At 35.0% G+C, this 15,406-nt stretch overlaps 3 protein-coding genes across 6 annotated transcripts; 2 read left to right on the top strand and 1 right to left on the bottom strand.

Annotated features, from left to right (window-relative positions):
* The first annotated feature begins 1,230 nt into the window (after positions 1 to 1,230).
* LOC102631264 (3-ketoacyl-CoA synthase 11) lies at positions 1,231 to 4,393 on the top strand. Of its 2 annotated transcripts, none has more exons than XM_015531753.3 (3): positions 1,231 to 1,761; positions 1,876 to 1,981; positions 2,202 to 4,393. In XM_015531753.3, the coding sequence occupies exon 3, from the start codon at positions 2,399 to 2,401 to the stop codon at positions 3,932 to 3,934; it is 1,536 nt and encodes a 511-aa protein (XP_015387239.1). In that variant the 5' UTR covers positions 1,231 to 1,761; positions 1,876 to 1,981; positions 2,202 to 2,398; the 3' UTR covers positions 3,935 to 4,393. The 2 variants fall into 2 exon arrangements, with proteins under 2 accessions (XP_015387239.1, XP_024956334.1); XM_025100566.2 differs by having other exon boundaries at positions 1,876 to 2,068.
* A 2,019-nt stretch (positions 4,394 to 6,412) lies between these two features.
* On the bottom strand, positions 6,413 to 8,456 carry LOC102606663 (EG45-like domain containing protein). Of its 2 annotated transcripts, none has more exons than XM_006483244.4 (4): positions 8,255 to 8,456; positions 7,202 to 7,326; positions 6,810 to 7,107; positions 6,413 to 6,649 (listed from the first exon to the last, which is right to left on the bottom strand). In XM_006483244.4, the coding sequence occupies exons 1-4, from the start codon at positions 8,341 to 8,343 to the stop codon at positions 6,643 to 6,645; spliced, it is 519 nt and encodes a 172-aa protein (XP_006483307.2). In that variant the 5' UTR covers positions 8,344 to 8,456; the 3' UTR covers positions 6,413 to 6,642. The 2 variants fall into 2 exon arrangements, with proteins under 2 accessions (XP_006483307.2, XP_024956342.1); XM_025100574.2 differs by lacking the exon at positions 8,255 to 8,456 and adding an exon at positions 7,779 to 8,084.
* Positions 8,457 to 9,573: 1,117 nt separating this feature from the next.
* Positions 9,574 to 14,916, top strand: LOC102606967 (probable 1-deoxy-D-xylulose-5-phosphate synthase, chloroplastic). Of its 2 annotated transcripts, none has more exons than XM_052440520.1 (10): positions 9,574 to 10,049; positions 10,351 to 10,473; positions 10,561 to 10,725; positions 10,837 to 10,987; positions 11,378 to 11,646; positions 12,174 to 12,456; positions 12,794 to 13,086; positions 13,350 to 13,628; positions 14,032 to 14,319; positions 14,534 to 14,916. In XM_052440520.1, the coding sequence occupies exons 1-10, from the start codon at positions 9,882 to 9,884 to the stop codon at positions 14,681 to 14,683; spliced, it is 2,169 nt and encodes a 722-aa protein (XP_052296480.1). In that variant the 5' UTR covers positions 9,574 to 9,881; the 3' UTR covers positions 14,684 to 14,916. The 2 variants fall into 2 exon arrangements, with proteins under 2 accessions (XP_052296480.1, XP_006483309.2); XM_006483246.4 differs by having other exon boundaries at positions 9,575 to 10,049; positions 14,035 to 14,319.
* The last annotated feature ends 490 nt before the right edge of the window (positions 14,917 to 15,406 follow it).

Genomic DNA, 15,406 nt, shown 5'->3' with positions numbered 1-15,406 from the left:
CGAGGTGATGTGGTCACGAATATAGGAATGCATCCAAAATTGGCTACGTCGGATGCCATATGCAACACAACCCTCACCATTTCATCATCAAATATATCTATGGGCAGTGTACATATACGATATAATGTGTTACTAGACCTCAAAGTTGTCTTCATTGTAATACTATATTCATTAGGGTTTATTTGTAACACCTCGTGTACTCTTGCCAATAACTGATCAAACAGACAATTTTTCCCAACCAAAAAAGCTCGATTTTTACCATTCATATACTCCATACGGCCATCCTCTAATGTCTCCCACCAACCATCGTAACACAATTCAAGTACAACTGAATCCATTAAGCCTGAAATTATCAAAAAAAAATTAATTGGATCCGGATCAAATTAATACAGTTTTAATGAATCTCTAAGGCTTGGTGCGACAGGCTGCCTGTCGCACCAAGAGTTGATGCGACAGGCAGCCTGTCGCCAAAAATTTTTGGTGCGACAGGCAGCCTGTCGCCAGAAATTTTTGGTGCGACAAGCAGCCTGTCGCTGGATTCACCCACGATTTAGTTAAGCAAATTCAGAAAATAACTCATACCACTAAGTGATGCCGATTAGTGTTGGATTCGGATAGATTATGATCGGATTTCACCTTTACTGTTGTCTTTTGCCATCGACGTTGGTTGATGATTAAGCTGCGTTTGGTTTGACGATATGAGAGAAAGATTGTTGCTTTTGGTCTGTAAAGAAGGGTAATTTGAGGAGAAAGACTTGTGTTTGGCTAATGTTAATAGAAAAAAATTAAGAGAGTTAGTTGTGAAAATAATAAAATAGTTATGGCTATTTTCATAAATTTCCCCATTTTTAGTTTGATTTCGTTGGAGAATATATGATCCTATTTAATGTCTTTAACAGCTCATTATCTGATCCTATTTCTGTCTAGCTCTGAGTCATCTGGCAACTGAAACTCTTATTAATTTCCACTCACCCTTTGATGTCGCTGCCAGCAAAAGACAACAAGACTGGGAAATCCAATGTAGCAGTGAGTTAGACGAATCTATTAAAATCTTTTTGGGAAAAAAAAAAAAAAAAAAAGAGGTGTTACAGCGTTACGTCCACATTGTCGGGACCATATTGATGTCCCCATCTTGCAGATTATTCAGTCTTTGTTGTAAGGCTTGCATGAAAAATTTTGTGGTTTTGAGAGTTTCAACAATTAATTTTACTGGGTTAGGGGAAAAATAATAAAAAAATAGTTCGTTTCTCGCCGTCCAACGGCCGCAAGTTCATCGGATTGCGAATCACTTAAAATTATTTATACAAAATTAAATGTTAAACTTCTATTAGGTTTATTATCTCTAGCCTCCAGGCTCATTGTTTCAAGACATTCTTGATTTGAAGATCCCTATATCTTTGGCATGAGCCGGCACAGACTGGAATATTAGCAAATTACCATATAATGTATATCATATAATCCACAGAACTTTTATCTTCCACTGTTAAAGTTATTTTTCAATCATTAAACAAAAAGTTTTATTGAGAGTCGGACGACACAAATTCTATAAAATTTATTATCGAAGACTTTTGAAGATAAAACTGCCCAGTTGATCGGACACATCCTTCTTAATATGAAATGAAAGGTTCGAGTTTTGGACCTAAAATGTAATATTAAAACAAAAAAATTCGAAGGTTAGAATCAATTATAGCATAGTCCGAAAAATCTATGATGCAGGCAGGATGCAGGACCTGAAAATGGATTGAGTCCTAACTAAATACGGTAAGCGCAGCAACTGTGGAGCGAAGCCTAAAGCCTTCGTTTATGTGTTAATTATTATTATTACACGGTATGACCGTACAACTAACTACACATGCAATCGTTGTTTGGAAATAGGAACATTTGAAAAATCATGACTTTCTCCGCTCACTCGCTCTCTATTCTGTTTATTGATTCGGCAGGCAAAGAACAAGGCAATTTCTCGCCTGATTTCACATTCAAGGTCAGTTTTCCCATCCGCGGTGTCACTTAAAATCTACATTTTTCAATGGGGTCTCCTTTACCGAAAATGCATGAAAACTCTGTTCAGGTTTTTCTCTCTTTTTAATAAATAAACATCTGTTAGATCGCATCTGAGACTTAAAAAATTGAATCTTTTTTGTTTTAACATGCTCGAAATGTGCTTACCTCGTCATCTCTGACATAAAGTCTCCTTCTTGCAGGGATTTTAAATCTCCTTCGGGCTTCATTTTCTGATTCAGTGCTTCAAAATTTGATTTTTGATCTATTTTTCTGTTCTATCAACCTTTTGTGAAATACCCCTTTCGTTATTTCATTTTGGTGCCGTTTCTATCTCATTAATTCCTGTTTCAGGATTCTTGCTTTTGTCAAATTTTGATCAGTTTTAAGTTCCTACAAAATGCCTGATTCAGTTCACTACAAATCCTTGATTCAACCTTCTTGTTCTCGAAAACTTCCTGATTTCAAGCAATCTGTGAAACTGAAATACGTTAAGCTTGGCTACCATTATGTTATTACTCATGGAATGTACTTGTTTTTGTCACCCCTTGTTGCTCTTATTGCTGCTCAACTCTCGACATTCTCAATTCAAGACATCTATGACCTTTGGGAACATCTTAGGTTCAATTTCATATCTGTGATCCTGTGCTCCACACTGCTTGTGTTTTTGTCGACCCTTTACTTTCTAACCCGTCCCCAGCCCGTTTATCTTGTCAATTTTGCTTGTTATAAGCCAGAGGATGCTAGGAAATGTACTAGGCAGATTTTTATGGAAAGGTCCGGGTTAACAGGAACTTTCTCTCAGGAGAATCTTGATTTCCAGAGGAAAATTCTTGAGAGGTCAGGCCTTGGAGAGTCAACATATCTCCCTGAAGCCGTGTTGAGGGTTCCTCCGAATCCTTGTATGGCAGAGGCGAGAAAGGAGGCCGAGTGTGTAATGTTTGGTGCACTTGATGAGTTGTTTGCGAAAACATCTTTGAAACCAAAAGATATTGGGATCTTGATTGTGAATTGTAGCTTGTTTAATCCAACACCTTCATTGTCTGCTATGGTTATAAATCACTACAAGCTCAGAGGGAATATTGTTAGTTATAATCTGGGTGGTATGGGTTGCAGTGCTGGTTTGATCTCCATTGATCTTGCAAAAGATCTTCTCCAAGTCCATCCAAATTCCTATGCTTTGGTCATTAGCATGGAGAACATTACATTGAATTGGTATTTTGGGAATGAGAGGTCAATGCTTGTATCAAATTGCTTGTTTAGAATGGGAGGGGCTGCAATTCTGCTTTCAAACAAGAGATCTGATCGATGGCGATCCAAGTACAGATTGGTCCATACTGTTCGGACACACAAAGGTGCTGATGATAAGTGCTTCTCTTGTGTTACCCAGCAAGAGGATCCTACTGGGAGAATAGGAGTGTCTTTGTCAAAGGATCTGATGGCAGTTGCTGGGGATGCTTTGAAGACTAATATCACAACCTTGGGCCCTCTTGTGTTGCCGATGTCTGAACAGTTGCTCTTCTTTGCCACATTGGTTGCAAGGAAAGTTTTCAAGCTGAAAATTAAGCCTTACATCCCAGATTTCAAGTTGGCTTTTGAGCATTTCTGCATTCATGCTGGAGGGAGAGCAGTGCTGGATGAATTGGAGAAGAACTTACAGCTTTCGGATAGGCATATGGAGCCTTCAAGGATGACACTATATCGGTTTGGTAACACTTCGAGCAGCTCTCTTTGGTATGAATTGGCTTATAGTGAAGCTAAGGGGAGAATAAAGAGGGGAGACAGAACGTGGCAGATAGCATTTGGATCTGGTTTCAAGTGTAACAGTGCAGTTTGGAAGGCTTTGCGAACAATTAATCCAGCTAAGGAGAAGAACCCATGGATGGATGAGATCCACCAGTTCCCAGTTGATGTTCCAAAGGTTTCAACCATCTAGTATTTATGATAGTAACTTGTTCCCATTTCATTTGCATTGTCTTTTTGAGTGATGAAAAGATGATTGCATTGGTGAGGTCCTCTATGTTCGGAATTTATTGTATTTCCGCTGTAGTTGAATGCTTGTGTTGGGATCTGATGTTGCATTTGGTAGGAAATTTAAGGATAATTTTGGTTATGGATTCACCACGGCATTTAGGTTGATTAGTTTAGTTCTAGTGAGAATATGGAATTTGGGAAGCTAGTGATTTTCTAGCAACTTTACAAGTAATTCTTTGTTTCTTGGAACTTGGGAACCAGATGAGGATTAGGCTTACTATTTCATGAAGACAAATTCTTCATGGGGGATTATAGAGCAACATTCCACTTTGTATTCATCTTTCTTTGTGTTTGTTAAACTGATAGTTGATGAATGCTTGTCATCAGTCCCATTTTTCATTAATTTCAGAAGATTTATCAGTAGTTGCCTGTGATTTTTTTATTAGCCTGGATTCAGTTATTCTGTAAATTGAAAGGAATTTCTCCAAAAGTTCCAAGCTATTAACACCCTGTACGCATAATTGTTCTATGCTGCTGCCTACGGAGTCAAAAACATCCAGCTTCCCAAACTCTCGGGATTAGTTTTCAGTTGAATGTGAAATGCATCGATTTACAGAATATTTACGCGGTAACTTCCTTCAAGTCATAACCCTCTCATGCATTTGAATTCATGCAGTTATTTTGTGTGTGCAGAACAAACTATATCCGGCATATTACATGCTCATAGCGAATAAATATTCAATGCTGTTATATCTATATATATGAAATGAAAATTGGAAGAGAAGAACGGCAGTAACATGGACACTACCATTAAGGTGATAACAATTAATTTGGTTGAAGTACATAATTTCTTTGTCCTTAGGTTACGTTTGGCACGTGGGATTGGATTGAATTAATTGTTAAAATTAGAAAAGATTAGATTTGATTGAATTATATTAAATTATATAATAATGTCTTATATTTGATAGAGTATCGGATTGGACTATATTAAATTATATTTAAATGAAATTAAATAGCATTTAAGTTGATATTTAAATATAAATAAGAATTATTCATGAATACTAATAATAAAATAATTATTAAAATTAATTTAAAAGACAATTACTAAAAAATTAAATATATAGAAAATTAGTTATTAGGTAATCATAATTACTACAAACAAATATAAATTAGATTAGATTAAATTAAATTAAAAACTATTTAAATATTTAATTTAATTTTTTATTACATAATTTAAATATATTTTATTTTGTCAAAAAGTTAGCAAATAATATATATAAAAGCAACCAATTACGGTATTATTAGTTTCATGATTTATTTTAATGCAGTGATTATTAAATTAAATACATATATATAAGTAATGGCTAATTAAATAGACAAATATTTTTAAAATTAACCCTAACTAAACCAATGAGTAAATTGGGATTGCTAATCCCATGATTTTAAGAATGAATTCAAATTTAGTCCCCTAATCTAATCTAAAGTGAAGCTTACTAAACATAAGATAAAAAAATTAATCCAATCCTACACTTAGGCTCCGTTTGATACAGCTTATTAAATAGAGCTTATACTAATAGAGCTTTTGGACAAAAAGTGGTTGAGTGTTTGGTTGTCAATAAAAAAAGTATTTTTGAACCATTAAACTGTGTGATATTTTTTATATTATGTATTTTTAGAAAAGCTCTCTAACCTCTACTCCCAAAAGTTTAAATTTTGGGCTTTTACTAGTAGAGGTAAATTAACTTATTTAAGCTAAAAAAATTCTACTAAAAAATTAACCAAACACCATAAAAATTTTTAAAAAGTACTTATACGATTAAATAAGCACTTATGGCTCTTAAATAAGCCATACCAAACAGGCACTTAATCTTAGTTTCCAAACATAACCTGAAGTGTTCAAACATTCTCACTGTGTGCACATAGTATTTTTGCTTAATTTGTGTTGGTATCATCACAATTCGTGGCTTCAATCATGCCTCTGTTTGGTTTTGTTGACCAAATTAACTTTGTTTGAATCATAATAATATTGAATTTTTTCGCATTTCAATGTTAAAGAATTTCTTTATATATAAATATAGTAGTTTCTTCAGAAGTCGCTGAAATACAGCGGCGTCGTGCATGCCAGTAAAGACGCCACAAAGAAATTCTGTAATCAATGGGTTAGACCATTTGTAAATGAGCAATAGAAAACACCGAACATTGGCTTTAAAATAAAGAATGGTGAAACGAGAGAAACATATATATATACACACACACATAAATACATCTTATTAATTGATTGGTTTTCTATATATACACACCCTATGTATATACAGATTTACCGTATATTGTGTTCAATTTTTCAGTACTAAACTTGCTCTTTCATTTTCTCTGACTGTTGTATTATCTGCACAACCACCATTGAAAGAGTGCAAGGATGGTATTGCATAAAGATCAAAGATAAAATAGTAATCATATCTCTATACTGACATAATATCCAAATTATTATAAATTTATATTATAATTATTACTCATACTAATCAAAGTACCCTTGATACAATCATTATCAACTGACGCCTATAAACAACCAAACCCATTGACTTGATCATCTCCTCTAGCCTTCTAGAACCGCAGACATTAGGTTGCCAGCTTATCCTCTTTTCATCAACACACATTTATTACCAAAAACTCTTAGACCCTGCAACAAGTCATTACAGATAACATGAAATGGGCAAGATGTTCATGTGATAATAAGCGACGGTGCAAGCTCAATATACAGCTACATCATAGAAGATGTAGTTAGAGAAATAAAAAAAAAAAAAGAATGAAAGAAAGAAAGAAAGAGTTAATGAACTTACTGAATATATTCAACGTTAACGACTGTGGCCGATGGGTTAGCAATGGCTGCAAATGCAGTGTTGGAGAGAACAATAGTGGTGCCTTTCAAAGAAGGCGTAGAAACTAATGATTGTGCCCGATCAACGATCTTGATTTGAATAGTGTTGTTAATGCAAGTTCCCGACACGGCTGCACTTATGCATCTCAATTTATACTGCCTCCCACACGAAGCCCCATTGTCCCATATCCCTTCCCCGGCCGCCGCGAATAGATTCCCCGACGGGAACTGTGACTGATCGTTCCCGTTACATGCAGTGGCTGCGTTATATACAAAATTATCATTGGCAAGTTAATGCAACGTTGCTTTTGGATATACACACACACACACACACACACACACACACATACTTACGTAAGAATGGGGGCCCATACCGGGCGGCGGTGCCGACGTCCCCGCGGGAGTGGTGGAAGAATATTGCTGCCAACAGGCAGAGAAATACAAGTGATTGGTGCATTGACGAGATGAATATGTCTGCCCTGCAAAAATATTATCGTTCCGTATATGAGTTTGATGAGTTTAGTACATAATATGAATTGAATGTTATTTATTTAATTATATAGTGTATGTGACACACAAAGTCAATGGCTGCCAAGCCGAGAAGAAACTTTTTGCAAACAAACTAATTTGTAAAAACAAGGAGGGATACAGTTGTAGGTAGCTAAACAAGATTTAAATTCATATCGTCATGTAAAATACTTTTCAAACAAAAAAAATCAAATTTATTTCTATATTGTTTAAAAAAAATTTATTTTTAACAACAGGTTGGCTTAATATGAGAATAATTCAACCGTAAAACAGTTGAAGGTGCCGACTTCTTATAGTTTGTTCTAACTTCTAACTTCCAACTGTACTACGCCAAGGCATTCAAAATAATGGAACAAAACTATAAACTCGGCCGTCCGTTGTCGTGACTCGAAAAATGGTCAACCTTCAGAATGAGCGGCGATCCATCACGTGCGTGGACTCGGTTTTCGCCGCCTCCGGCACAGAAACTTTGTTTGGTACTGCTTGGCTGCGTTCGGTTGCAAGAAAGGAGGGGAAGAGAGACGACTGATGAGACGAAAAGAGAGGAGAGGGAAGACTAAAGAGAAAGGAGAAGAGAAGAATAGAGAATTTCTTAATTTCTCTTGTTCCATTTTCACATGAAAATTTTAACGGGTACCAATCCATCGAATAGATACAGGCATTACAATTAAATATACAATTTTTGAAAATCTTTTTATACCTAATCTGGTTAAATTTGAAACTCTACTAATATTTATAAAAAATAAAAAAAAAACCTTAATTTTATATAAAACTATAATAACAAAGAGCTTTTTTATATTTAATTTGAACAATTATCAAAGTAAATAAAAATCAACAATCATGAAATCATATTTTGAGAGTAGAGAATGGATTAATTACCTGATAAAGATTCCCCGAAAAAAAAAAAGAAAAAAGAAAATTATCAACTGTATTCTTTGATTTGGGATTGCTTTGCTTACAAAATTCATTTACGGCAATAAGTTATATACAAATACAGTGAGATCATCCAAATTTCGAGATCTATATTAAGCAAAGAAATCTTAGTTGTTAATGCGTAGGGCAGTTTTATTGTTTATGAATCAAGTCATTAACGCATTTCTTTTAAAGGAATTTTTTTTTTTTTAGATTGGAACCATCCAAATTAAGGAATAAGGATAAGGGTTACTGAGGTGCCAGCCAACCAACCATTCAATGACTTGTTTAGCCTTTAAGTTAGATTTTTGTTTTTTCTGCTTTGATAAACGCGAAGCTCAATTTTAGATAATTATATGATGACAAATTCAAACAGATTTCTGATTACATTATTAGCTCAATTGTTAGTAATTTAAAAAGAGAAAGAGAGAGAGAGAGAGAGAGAGAGAGAGAGAGAGACGGCCTTTTAACGCCTTCAATTATCCTTTTGAAACCCTTTTTTTTAACTATACTCTATTTTAACACTAAAAATACTGTATCTCTCTAAATTTACCTCGTTTTATTAGACTCTTGAATTTTTACCAATACTTCTATGGTCAATAGAAAAAAAAATTACTTTGGTAGTCCTCTAACCTCGCCCTTCATATAAATTATTTCATGGGTGATAAATTTCATGAAGTTTTATTATCTTATGCTTCTCTTGGAACTTTTTCTCCCTACAAAACTCCAAAAATGTTAGCATCCCAAGAATAAATATAATTCATCTTAAAAAATAGAGAGAAATAAATTAGCTTAATTTTTTGCAAACCAATTGAATAAATGAGAGCCATAAATTGAAAAAAAAATTAAGAAAATAGATTGATGATAAATATGAAGCAATTTGCAATAATATGAAAATAAAAAAAAATAAAAAATAAAATTACCAGTTCAAGCAAAAGAAACAGAAGAGAGAGAGAATATAAATCGGTCCATTATATTTGTGTCTTTCTTTAAATGTAATTTCCTTAAAAGAGAGATGTTATCAGTATAATGAAGGGGTGTTAAAAGCACCACTCGGAAAAGCGTCAAATGGAAATACGTCACAAGGCTATTCATTCGGTAAAATTCTATCAGCGAAGCCCACGAAACTTTAGGCCATCAATAAAGAGGCCCAATTAATCTAAAGAACTCAACTATTTTTTAATTGAAGTTCTATTATCCTAAAAATCAACCAAATATTTTTTTTTATTTTTTCTTTTTTGACAAAATTTATTATACTTATATACATTGATACTCTCAACTGTCAAAATTATTCTTCACTTGTCTCCTCTGCAATTCTCTCTCTCAAATTTTGATTTTTTTTCATTTTTTTTTTATTTTTTTATTTTTTTGGTTTCCTGCATGCCTTCTCGTCTCATTAGCCATCTTTGTTGACAATTCCAGCCCTCACATTGAAACTTTGAACTCTTCTCCTTTACATTACTTGATTATTATTATTATTAAATCTTTTTTTGTTTCTTCATAAATTCCTGCGTCTGAGCTCTCAAAGCCTCTTATTTTCTTTTAACTCATCAACTTTGGAGAATTGGGTTTCAATTATTATTATCATTTCGAGATGGTTACTGCTTCTGCCAAGTACCCACTTGAATTACCACTCACTGCTCATTGCCATGGAACACTTGATCAAAGAAAGATTGAGTTTTTAAGCTCTAATATTTCTCGAGAATTAGAAATTTCAAGAATTAACTTGTGCCCAAGTTCTAGTTCCATTACTAGTTCGAAGGTAAATATAAAACTTCTCCCTTTAACGAAGAAACTCTACTTTGAAATATTGTAACTGTTTGTGCTTCTGATGGTATATCGTTATACAATTGATTATGTTGCAGCATCATTTATTATTGTTAAATTTTTTACTGCTAATTTGACTAGATTGTGTTTGTGGAAATAAAATGATAATATCTTGCGCTAAAGCTGTGGGAAAATATGCTGCTTGATTTAGAGAGGAGTCCAATTTCTTAAATAGTATAATAACTTGTGCAATCGTTGTTATACGGGAGGATAATATCTGAATTTTGTTGATATAGCTTGTGACAGTTAGTCGAATATGTGCTCTACCGGATATTGATGATTTCTTTTGGGACAAAGAACCTACGCCTATACTTGATTTAGTTGAAAACCCTCTTCGGTTGAAGAGCTTGACTATCAAGGTTAGTGCATGAGGTTTCTGATATTTTGTGCTTCTGCTTGTTTTGTAATCTTGACCATTTCTTTACATCTATGGTGGGTTTGTGCAGGAACTTAAACAATTAGCTGTTGAAATTCGCTCTGAATTGTCTTCTATAGTGTCAAAAACTGAAAAATCCTTGAAGTCCAGTTTGGCAGCAGTGGAACTGACTGTCGCATTACATCATGTGTTTCATGCTCCAGTGGACAAGATATTGTGGGATGTTGGGGAACAAGTGAGATCATAATCGATGAACTTCTCTAAAATTTAGTGCATGGAGTAACAGCAGTACAAAAGAAGGAAATTTGATTGGCAGTTACACTAATTTACTCTCTTTTGTTGGCAGACATATGCACATAAAATTCTTACTGGAAGACGGTCTCTCATTCATACACTGAGAAAAAAGGATGGCATTTCTGGCTATACATCTCGATCTGAGAGTGAATATGATCCTTTTAATGCAGGGCATGGATGCAACAGTGTCTCTGCTGGGCTAGGTATTTCCTTGCCATTGATAAACAGTTCTTGTATTCTATTAGAGAATCACAAACCTTGAAAATATTCATACTGGTGATCCAGCTTTCACATGCTATTATGTAGACTTACTATGATTTATATGTCTAGTAACCATAGCTCTTCTTTGGTTACATGAATTATTTGTTGATACTTGAGAGTGTATATGTCAGGCTGTTGGCAATTATTTTTGCTTAGTTTATGTTGTACTTAAACCGAACTCACTAAGCTTTTTTTATGGTAAATTGATTAAGAATGCCAAGGAAGTCTAATGCTAGTACAAATCATGTATACAAGAGAGCTAGTAAAGACAAAAGTGTTTTTCAACACAAGCTCAGAAATCAATGAATTTTCAATAATTTTTTCCACATCAGGTATGGCTGTTGCACGGGATATTAAAGGGAAACGAGAATGTATTGTTACAGTCATTAGCAATGGGACAACTATGGCTGGTCAGGCCTATGAAGCAATGAGCAACGCAGGATATCTTGATTCAAACATGATAGTCATTTTAAATGACAGTCGTCATTCTTTACACCCAAAGATTGAAGAGAGCCCAAAAACATCCATCAATGCTCTATCTAGTACCCTAAGCAGAATCCAGTCAAGTAAATCTTTCAGGCAGTTAAGAGAAGTTGCTAAGGTATGCTTTCTCTAGTTTTCCTCATTTGCTTTTTGACTAAATATGTAAAAAAATTGACTTTACTGTGTTTTAAAGAAATAAGGACTGAACATTGAAGAATGCCATTTTTGGTGAAGTTCAATTGCCAAGTTGATTGTTTCATAACTTTTTTAGAAAAAAAAAAAAAATTGGACATAAGTTGATTGTTTAATTATTGGGTGGCTCCCTTTGTTGACATGTAGTATTTTGGGAAATTTGCTACTAAACATATTGTAATAATTTTGGTGGGGTAGTTGGCTTTGGGAAAAACCACTTTTGGGGATTATTTGAAGTTATCAGACACAAGGAAATAATTCATTCAACATGCAACTATGAGGGATATTTGGGGCCTTCAGGCTTTCTTATGCATTCTTCGGTGGTTTTTGCCTCAATGTTTAGCATAATTAAGTTCGTTGTCTTTTGTTCACTTGATTATCATTCATATCTTTGTAACCTTGAAACGGATTTTTATTTTTTTATTTATAATTTTTTTTTTTGGGGGGGGCCAGGGTATGACTAAGAGAATTGGTAGGGGAATGCATGAATGGGCTGCCAAAGTTGATGAGTATGCGCGTGGTATGATTGGTCCACAAGGATCAACTCTCTTTGAAGAGCTTGGATTATATTACATAGGCCCAGTTGATGGTCACAATATTGAAGACCTAATTTCTGTTCTGCAAGAAGTGGCCTCTCTAGGTTCAATGGGTCCGGTGTTGGTTCATGTTGTTACAGAGGAAAACCGAAGAGCAGAAGATACCCAAAAGAGTGAGGCAATTGAAAAGCAGCAGGAAGGTACATTATTCCCTTTGCATTTTAAATTTGTTTCATCCTTAAAAAAAAAAATTGTCAATTGATGACCATTGAGTTGTGGAGAGTTGAGGGTAGAAAATTGAAATTTTGGATTGGTTTATGTCCTCAGAAGAAACTGCTTACTGAATAGATTAGCATATGAAAGTAATGGATTAGGTGTTTGCCTTTTCACTTAAAAAATGTCCTCCGGTGCAATGACCATTTGGTGCTAAACCACCCAGTCCTTCATTTTACATGTAGCAGAAAGTAACTATCTTTACTGCTTTCCTGGCTTGAGGTTTACTTAACACTTGTTCTCGCGATTTCTCTTATTATGCAGGTGCAAGTGACTCCAACTCTTTACCCTTTGGTAATTATTCTCGAACGTATGATGATTGCTTTATTGAAGCCTTGGTTATGGAGGCAGAGAAGGACAAGGATATTGTCGTAGTCCATGCAGGAATGGAAATGGATCTATCACTTCAACTTTTTCAGGAAAAGTTTCCAGAGAGGTACTTCGATGTGGGAATGGCTGAGCAACATGCAGTTACATTTTCTGCTGGTTTGGCATGCGGCGGTTTGAAGCCATTTTGCATAATTCCTTCTGCCTTTCTGCAGAGAGCTTACGATCAGGTCTTTCTCACTCTAGCTTTATGTGTATTTGTATGCAGATGGATTGATACTCATGATTCCGTTTAAAAATCTCTTTGGTCATTTGGATAGGAAGGATATATTAGAATATAATTTTGAGATGGTAAAGGTTGCATTTCATTTACATATAAAGGAAATTACATGGATTAAAGACGTGCGTTGACTTGCAATAGAAAATGTATATAAGATCCACCAGTGTGAAAAGAAACTTCATTGACGAATTGTTTTTATTATGATATCTTTAGGTCGTCAATGATGTAGATCAGCAAAGACTTCCAGTGCGTTTTGTTATTACAAGTGCGGGTTTGGTAGGATCTGACGGTCCCACACAGTGTGGGGCATTTGACATAACCTTCATGTCATGTTTGCCAAACATGATTGTCATGGCACCATCTGATGAGGATGAGCTTGTGGACATGGTTGCCACTGTTGCTAGCATTGATGATAGACCAGTTTGCTTCCGGTATCCCAGGGGTGCAATTGTCAGGACAGACCTCCCCGGATATAGGGGAATTCCAATTGAGGTAGTCACGCGGCACGCTTCATGTACTTGTCTAATCATAACTTTTGAAATGCTTTTATGTTTTCTTCATGTACTTGTCTAATCATAACTTTTGAAATGCTTTTATGTTTTATCGCCTAAGAAAATTGTATCATTGTTACGGACTTACCGTTGGTAATTTTAAGAGATATTTAGTCATTATATGTCCTCCTATTATCTTCTTCATATCCTATGTACCTCAAAATAGCTTTATAACATTGTATATGTCCACAATTATGAATTATCTGTTGATCTCTGGTTAAGGTAAACATCGTCCAAAATATTAAGTTATTTTTATCAATTTTATGACTTACTTGCATATTCCATTCTGCTTTTTTATTATTCTTCATTAGTCATTTTCAAACTTTGCTTGAATTTGATTTGAGGAGATCGGAAAAGGGAAAGTTCTTGTAGAGGGCAAAGATGTTGCTTTGCTTGGATATGGGGCAATGGTTCAGAACTGCCTGAAAGCTCGGGCCCTTCTTTCAAAGCTTGGCATTGATGTTACTGTGGCTGATGCAAGATTCTGCAAGCCCCTAGATATTAAGCTGGTCAGGGAGCTCTGTCAAAACCATACATTTCTGATAACAGTTGAGGAAGGCTCCATTGGAGGATTTGGTTCACATGTTTCACACTTCATTGCCCTTGACGGACTGCTTGATTCAGGAGTTAAGGTGAGGGTTGCATTCACATCATGCTTGTTTATATTCTTTGATGGAAAGGTTTGGCAATTGCTTGTAGTTTCGCTCTTTACTGTTGCCGCACTATACTTTATATGCAAGGAATCTTCAGAAAAATTAAGTAGTTGTTTTTTCTATGTCAATTTCTTGGTCTTTAAAGGAATTTCTGTTCACGTATTTCTGATCACTTGCTTGATAAATTTTCCAGTGGAGACCAATTGTTTTACCAGACAACTATATTGAACATGCATCACCAACCCAACAGCTTGCTCTTGCGGGACTCACTGGACATCACATTGCTGCTACAGCATTAAGTTTGCTCGGGCGCACCCGTGAAGCCCTCCTTTTAATGTGCTAGAAACCACCGAGTTTTCTTTCTGGCATTTGAGTTTCCCAGATTGGTAAATTCACTTATTAGAAAGGATGAGGGAACAACAAAAACATATGAGAGGGCAAGAACCAAATATAGATCAACTGATTTTTTTTTTTTTTTTTGGGTACGTCATTGTAAATTAATTGTTCATAGCAATTGTACAGCACCAATGATGAAATTACACATAGTTTGCAATGACATCAAGCAACGTGGTAACACTCTTTGAGAATGTAGCAAATTTGTTTCTGATGATTGGCGTGTTTTATACTTGATATATCAGGTAGTCGGTGGCTGGATTAAATAGGATTTGGGTTTAATTAAAACTTAAAAGGGGGCAGAACGGATAAACTACAAACTTAAGGAGGCCAAAATCAGTACTCTATAATCTAAGGGGCACAATGTAAATATTTCAATAAGCTAAATTTCCGTAAGTCCCTTATCTTTCCTAGAATTTATTTTTCGACCTGGGCATGGTTGATTCAAATCACCTCAAACAAAAGCATAAATGATAAATCGCACTGGATGAGTTGGACTATTTCTTACAACTTGACCTAGACCTTGGCTTCAATTGATACAAAAACTAATTCGTGCCCGGTGGGGTTCTATGGACAAAAACTTTAGCCTAAGAATGATGCCCACATGGACATAATGAAGTTAGTCATACGATAATGGCAATTACAAATGAGCCAATTCAAGAATATATGAATT

This window comes from Citrus sinensis, chromosome 1 (genome assembly GCF_022201045.2).
Source record: "Citrus sinensis cultivar Valencia sweet orange chromosome 1, DVS_A1.0, whole genome shotgun sequence".
In the NCBI taxonomy this organism is placed as follows: Eukaryota; Viridiplantae; Streptophyta; class Magnoliopsida; order Sapindales; family Rutaceae; genus Citrus; species Citrus sinensis.
The sequence above is the reverse complement of the archived record's forward strand: the minus strand, read 5'-3'. Positions and strand labels throughout refer to the sequence as shown.